This window comes from Megalobrama amblycephala, linkage group LG7 (genome assembly GCF_018812025.1).
Source record: "Megalobrama amblycephala isolate DHTTF-2021 linkage group LG7, ASM1881202v1, whole genome shotgun sequence".
NCBI lineage: Eukaryota > Metazoa > Chordata > Actinopteri > Cypriniformes > Xenocyprididae > Megalobrama > Megalobrama amblycephala.
The window spans coordinates 28,263,210-28,270,879 of record NC_063050.1 but is presented as its reverse complement, the minus strand read 5'-3'; the positions used below and the strand labels follow the sequence as shown (position 1 = coordinate 28,270,879).

The following is a 7,670-nucleotide window of genomic DNA, read 5'->3' as shown; positions in this document are numbered from 1 at the left end:
AAAAACAAAATAACGACTTTTTAACAATATAGTGTCACTGATTCGATTCATAACGCTCTGAAGCAGTGTTTTGAAATCGGCCCATATAGATATTGTTGAAAAGTCATTATTTTATTTTTTTGGCACACAAAAATATTCTCGTCGCTTTATTATATTAAGGTAGAACTACTGAACTCGCATGAACAGATTTAAATATGTTTTAAGTTCCTTTATGGACCTTGATAGAGGAAATGTCATTGTTGTGAATGCAGGCCTCACTGAGCCATCGGAATTCATCAACAATATCTTAATTAGTGTTCTGAAGATCGAAGGTCTTACGGGTGTAGAACGACATGAGGGTGAGTAATTAATGACATTATTTTCATTTTTGGGTGAACTAACCCTTCAATAGTGTAGCAGTGTATAAAGCACACTTAACCAAGCATCTTTCTGTTGGCAAATGCGGCATTTTGCTTTTGGAAAATCTGCATTGGGAAATCTAATGCTCTGACGCTGAAATGAAATGGCTGAATTTTGCCTGCGAAAAGTTGCCAAACAACCATAAATGTGACCGCGCCTTCATTCTGCACAGACCCCCTTTTGTAAATAAACTTTCCAAAAGAGGGTTTTCACAGCAATGCCATAGAACAGGGATGGGCAAATGTCGGTCCTGCAGAGTTTAGCTCCAACCCTGATTAAAAAAGAAAAAAAAAAAGAAAAAACTCAGCTGCCTGTAGCCTTTAGCAATCCTGAAGACACCGATTAGCTTGGGTGCACACACTTAACGACTAGCTGAAACATTCTAAGACTGAACTCAACACACTATATGATTTTAAATGCTGACTATAAACACAGATTGAGCGCAACTGGCTCTGACTCGGCCCGTTTGGGCATGATCAGTCGTTAGTATCAAATTACATTCATAATCGACCTTACAATCGTTAAGTGTGTCCCCGGCTTGGGCAAACTTCCAGGGGGGCCAAATAAGTCTTAAAATCATTTAAATCATTTAGTTATTTTAACATAATCTTAATTAAAATGCTAAAAAAAAAAAAAAAAAAAAAAAACTAAAAATTAAGATGTACAACATTAAACTGACATTTTAACATATGCAATTTAAAAATAAAATTCACTTCACATATCAAGTAGCTGACTTAAAAATCAAGTAGTTGACTTTCAATAGTTATTGATAGGATAACAGGAATGACCTTTCAAGGCCTATAATATATATATATATATATTTATTTATTTATTTATTTTTTTTCATTTATTGATTTATAGACTTAACCACTTAAGATGATACTGGACTTTTAATAACAAGTTTGGTTTCTCTTTCTTTTGAAGAAGTCTACATAGGCTACAGTGTTAAGTGCTTCATGTCACAGTGTTGTTTTATAAGCAGACCGCAAACCTTTTCTGCAGTCTATAAATACAACTTTTTAACATTCAGTGCGGAAGTATACCGCCCTCCCCTGGACGTGCAATCCTCGTTAACTCTGTCAAAAGGACCAAAACGTCTGCTCCATAAAATTAAAGTAATCCGAGTCGGGCCATGCCGGATGCGAGCCCTGAAGACTATGACGGGTTTCAGACCCAGTTCACACACATAATGGAAACAATATTACATACCGCTGTCAGGGAAGCGACAAAACTTTATGAGGGTACTTTACATCGCTTGAAAGCGGAATTGGTGCAGCTGAGACAAGACAATGTCAACACGAAGACAGGTGATTCATCCAGTAAAGACACAAAGAGATTCCCTGAATCTGGGAGTCGGAGGATTGCCAATGTCCCTAAACATCGTGATATTGGCGTGCAGTGTGGTAGGTTTTTTTTTCTTTTAACAGTGTGTCTGTCTGGCTTATGGCGTTCAATAAACACTTCCTGGAAAATTATAACGACTTTTAACGGCTTAGACGAAGTCAGATGGTAAATACATAAAAGCCAGAATTTCTTACTTTTTAATGGAATTATCTTATATAATCATTTTCATATTTGCAAATATATGCCCTGCTTAAAAAAAAAAAAAAAAAAAAAAAAAAACTAGACTAATGTGGTTTTAGAATGGGGTTCACTTTTCTGCTAGTTAGGGTTTTCTTTAACAGGGTTAGCTACCGTTTCCTAAAAGTTTACTTTTTTGATGGTCTTTTTTCTTATTTTCATTTGTCAGACAAGCCCATTTTGGTTGACCGGGAATGCAGCCCTCTTCCGTTTATAGGACAATGTCTTAGTGTGGGAGACATTACGAGTGATAAACTCACAGATCTTTGTGCCAATGAGGATGGAAGAAGACAGCTTGCATTGCTCCTCATCAAACAAGAGGTAAGAAATGACAGGTCAAACAATAGAAGAGTAAATGTTTACTCATTCTGGTTATCTTTTCCCTCCTTTCTTCCTCCCCCTTCTCTGTTTTGCATATCAAATAAAGTTCACACAGACTGAGGTCATATTCCTTCCCTTTTTATACATTATGATTTTATGTTTTTTGTCTTCAGCCTAAAGAGACTGAATGCGACAGCTATGCACCAGGATATTTTCTACTGAAGCAAGAAGGTGCTGACCCAATACTGGTCCGCAGAGAGCCAAATAAGGACACGATGGAAAGGGGTATAAGATTCATTAACAAATTTGACCAAAAAATGAGAAAATATTCTCATATGATATATGCAGTTCTCTCATATTTTGAAAAAAAAAAAAAAAAAAAAATATATATATATATATATATATATATATATATATATATATATATATATTAGGACTTAACTATTATAAAGCCTTAAAGGATTATAAAGGATTAGTTCACTTTCAAATGAAAATTACCCCAAGCTTTACTCACACTCAAGCCATTCTAGGTGTATATAACTTTCTGATGAACACAGTCAGAGATATATTAATAAATATCCTGATGCATCCAAGCTTCATAATGGCGGTGAGCGGGACCAACGAGTATGAGCTGAAGAAAGTGCTTCCATCCACATCCATCCATTCATCCATCATAAACGTGTAATCCACACGGCTCCGGGGGGTTAATAAAGCCCTTCTGAAGCGAAGCAATGCATTTGTGTAAAGAAAAATATCCATATTTACAAGTTATGAAGTAAAATATCTAGCTTCCCCCAGACTGCCTTCCGTATTCAGTGTACAAAGAAAGTGTAAAACTCTTGCAGCTCCAAAAGCTTACGTTACTTCCTACGCCTTCCCTATTCAACTTACGGAAAAAGTGTAACTGACGCGACGGCAGTTCCATTTTTATTTTTGTAACTTGAATATGGAAGGCGGTCTGGTGGAAGCTAGATATTTTACTTAATAACTTGTTAAATATGGATTTTTTTTACACAAACGCATCGATTCGCTTCAGTAGGCATTTATTAACCCCCCCGGAGGCGAGTGAAATATGTTTATGATGGATGGATGTGGATGGCACTTTCTTCAGCTCATACTCGTTGGTCCCGCTCACTGCCATTATAAAGCTCGGATGCATCAGGATATTTATTAATATATCTCTGATTGTGTTCATCAGAAAGAAGAAAGTCATATACTCCTAGGATGGCTTGAGGGTGAGTAAAGCTTGGGGTAATTTTCATTTGAAAGTGAACTACTTCTTTTAATGCAAGTGATTAGATCCTCTCCATGCAGGGTGGCAGTTGTGCATAAAGCTGCATTTCAGCCACCCCTAACCAAAGTTTACAAAGAGAAACGTTTCTATTTACCTGTTATGTATATATTGTATATATATATATTGTTCTCCTTATGTTATTTTCTTGTATCTTCACCTCTCTGTATTCACAGTTATGATCCCACCATCCTTTCAAACAATAACCAGGCACCATAGCAACATAAGAGGAAAGTCTCCACCAGCAGTGATTCCTTCCTCCTGTAGTCGCAGAGTGGATTCCTGTGGTCACAAACCCAATCAGACTATACAACCCATCCGAGGTGCATCTGAAAGAACATCGGAAAACAGTGAAGGCTTGTCTTCCCAAAACAAAAGACAAAATGCCAGTGCACCAGCACAGACACCCACTACTTCTGTACTTGCCAATTCGACCCAGACTCCTGCTCCTACTGTTAACTTGTCTGTGCCAATGATCGAGCTGTCTGGTGCTCCATCAATTCCTCAAGCCAAATCAACAGCATCATCAGTTCACCGACGACCAAACCCAAATCCTCAAACATCAAACCAGACAGTTGTCCCTCAGAAAGAGGGGTCAAATATCTGTCATCCACTTCAAAACACCTTCCTTTCCCCTGTTCCTCCAAGCCAAGTCTTAGTAACAGAGCCTCATTCCTCCAAACAATGGCCTCAGGCATTGATTACAAATACAGAGAAAAGTATTTCAACCATTGCCTTGTTAAACCAAGCCACTGAGCCATTAACCCAGTCTCAACTTATGCAATCGGCATTCTTTCCACCACAAACCATCAAAACACCAGACCAAGAGGTGACTCCACAGTTACATGCTGCCATGCCATCAGGCCATGTTACTGTCACACCAAATATACCTTCAGCAGTCCAGGATCGGATTCTCTCAACCAGTCTTGTTCCACCTCAAAAAATGTTTGCATCACCACAGGTAATACCAGCACATTCTGTGACTTCAAGTCCATCATTCCAGTTCCCTTTGGTGCTCCCACACAATCCGACTCAGCCGCCACCACCTTCTTACCTTCCAACACAGGTTCCATTTACTTCTCCCCACCTTCCAGTTAACACAGTTCAGGGATCTGTCTCCATAAACCCACCTCAACCTTCACTTAAACATTCTCAATATCCAACACAATCCAATCAGTTCTCCTCTTCTTCAGACCAGATGTTTCCACCACCTGATAATACGACAGGTTTGCTTGAATCTCTTGATACTTTGCATTTGCACTCGACCATTGTGATGACCCCACAAGAGGCCCCAGAGCAGACACCCATCCATTTTCAACCATCTGGGCAACTTGCGCCTCTGCTAACACTTAAGGAGCAACAAGCTGCCGCTTCCGCTTCCGCTAACGTTGTTTTAGGTCGAGTGCCAGTTCTATCATCAGAGACCTCTGTGTCTCCAATTGACGACTTTGAAGGAGACATACCGCTTTCCCCATGTTTTAGTGCAGAAACCACAGATAGAAATGATAAAGACCTCTCAGAAGATGACGACACTCCCACACTCCAGTCTAGACTGAGAAAACAGAGAAAGATTTTCTCCAAATCCAGACAAATAGATCCTGCAGGTGAGGACGGCACAGTCATGGTCAATGATAAGAGGGTGGATTGGGTGCAAGCATCACATTCTGGCTCCAATAATGAAAGTCAAGCCTTCTCAAAATCTTCGAGTAAAACATTGCAGAAAAATACTGAGTGTCCTGAGTGTGGAAGGGTCCTCAGCAACACATCTGCCTTGGAGAACCACATGAGACTTCATACAGGAGAGAGACCTTATACCTGCTCCCAGTGTGGAAAGGCATTCCCTAGTGTACGAGGCCTTAACCGGCATGTAAAAGTCCATGCAGAAGAGAAACGGTATCAGTGTGAAGAGTGTGGGAAGAGTTTTGTGTACCACTTTACCCTTACCAAACATCAGCTCATTCACTCTGGAGAAAGACCTTTTCCTTGTAAAGTTTGTGGAAAGAGGTTTTTGGCCAAGGCAGACCGGTCTACCCATATGCGTATGCACACCGGAGAGAAGCCCTTCTCGTGCACACTGTGTGGGAAGAAGTTTAAACATAGAGTTGCTCTGAATATGCATATGCAGGGGCATAGAGGAGAGAAACGCTACATTTGTCCCCACTGTGAAAAAGGATTTGTGGATCTAGGTAACTTTAAAAGACACAAGCTCATCCACACAGGAGAAAGGCCATTTGAGTGCAAGCAATGTGGGAAACGTTTCACTCAGTCAGCCCATCTCAAGAAACATGTCAACACACAACATGCTACATAAAGTAATTGGATTGTTTAACAATGCATTCAGTTGATATTCTGTTACAGAAAATATAATGGTATTAGGCCTGATTGCAAATTAATTTATGGAGATGCTATTTTTATAGAGAAAAGTAAATAAAATTATATATTTTTATATTTTTACTGCATCAGTTTTGTACAGTGATTTAATTGTTAACGTTTCTTAAAATTTGATTATTTTTCTATTCATTTCTCAATGTGAAATTTGTATACTACCAAGTGATAATTGGATTTTTTATAGCACTTTTATAGTGTCCATACTACTATTTAAACAGCTCAAATTGAAACCTAATGGAGTTATTTTTTTGAATTTTGTAATTGTATGAGTGTCACATACTGTTTGCAAAACAGATCTGTATCCTAAAGTTGATAATCTAATAAAAATGATCAAAGTTTGCTCCACAGTTTCTCTTAAAATTGTATTCAATCTATTTGATTCATTCATATGAATGTAGTATGATGCAAAGAAAAATGTTGCAAATCATATCAACCACTGGGTGGCGGTGTAATGTTATCATATGATAGGGTTCTATTGTCTCAAACGGGTGGGGAACGTTGATCCTGGAGGGCCATTTTCCTGCAGAGTTTAGCTCCAACCCTAATTAAACACACCTGAAGCTAATCAAAGTCTTCAGGATTACTAAAGTTACAGGCAGGTGAGTGTTTTTTTTTTTTTTTTGGAGCTAAACTCTGCAGGACAATGGCCCTCCAGGATTTATGTTCCCCAAAAATGACATTCACAAACCTCAAAATTGAAATAACTGACAAGAATTGGAACTGAAATGCAAAACAGGAACTGAAATGTACAATAAATAAATAAATGGGTGTCAGCATCACTTTAAAATATGCTGTGAAGAAGAGGTCTGTGGGACAAGTTTTGAATTGCTGAGTCTGCTTGCGTGGGAAGAAGAAGAAAAAAATGACTCGTGGGCTTCCGCAAAATATAATTATCTAATAGCCTAATAACAGCACACACAAGTCTGTTACTGGTCATCTGAAGCATTGTGTGTGTGTGTGGAAATTTAAAATAGCCTATTGATCTTATTCAGAGCAGTGCCATGACAGTATGAAAGTGAGGCTGTGAGGGATAGACTTGCTGTGTTTTCAATGGGATCCGCTGAAAAAAGATGTATAAAGCTCCTTGATAACTTAGAATTTTCTACAGCTCATGTTGTCTGGAGGTTTTTTTTTTTGTCAATAAATTTCTTAGAAAGATACACTATATTGCCAAAAGTATTGGGACACCCCTCCAAATCATTGAATTCAGGTGTTCCAATCACTTCCATGGCCACAGGTGTATAAAATCAAGCACCTAGGCATGCAGACTGCTTCTGCAAACATTTGTGAAAGAATGGGTCGCTCTCAGGAGCTCAGTGAATTCAAGCGTGGTACCATGATAGGTTACCATCTGTGCAATAAGTACATTCATGAAATTTCCTCACTACTAAATATTTTATGGTCAACTGTTAGTGGTATGATAACAAAGTGAAGCAATTGGGAACAACAGCAACTCAGCCACGAAGTGGTAGGCCACGTAAGTACAAGTTGGTGAATCCCACACTTTGCATGAAATTGTTCTTACATACTCATTACGCACAAATCCGTCTATACACACCGTTGATAAATGAGGGCCCTGACCTCAACCTGATAGAACGCCTTTGGGATGAATTGACCCTTCGCTGGGAGTTTAATTGACAAGCGATCTAACCAATCAGAACACTGAATCCGCCATTTTGTCCGACAAAGC

At 38.8% G+C, this 7,670-nt stretch overlaps 1 protein-coding gene across 1 annotated transcript; it reads left to right on the top strand.

The window, feature by feature from the left end:
* Positions 1-1,351: 1,351 nt before the first annotated feature.
* LOC125272181 lies at positions 1,352-6,327 on the top strand. Its single transcript, XM_048196852.1, has 4 exons — positions 1,352-1,802; positions 2,150-2,301; positions 2,475-2,586; positions 3,769-6,327. The coding sequence occupies exons 1-4, from the start codon at positions 1,532-1,534 to the stop codon at positions 5,901-5,903; spliced, it is 2,670 nt and encodes an 889-aa protein (XP_048052809.1). The 5' UTR covers positions 1,352-1,531; the 3' UTR covers positions 5,904-6,327.
* Positions 6,328-7,670: the final 1,343 nt, after the last annotated feature.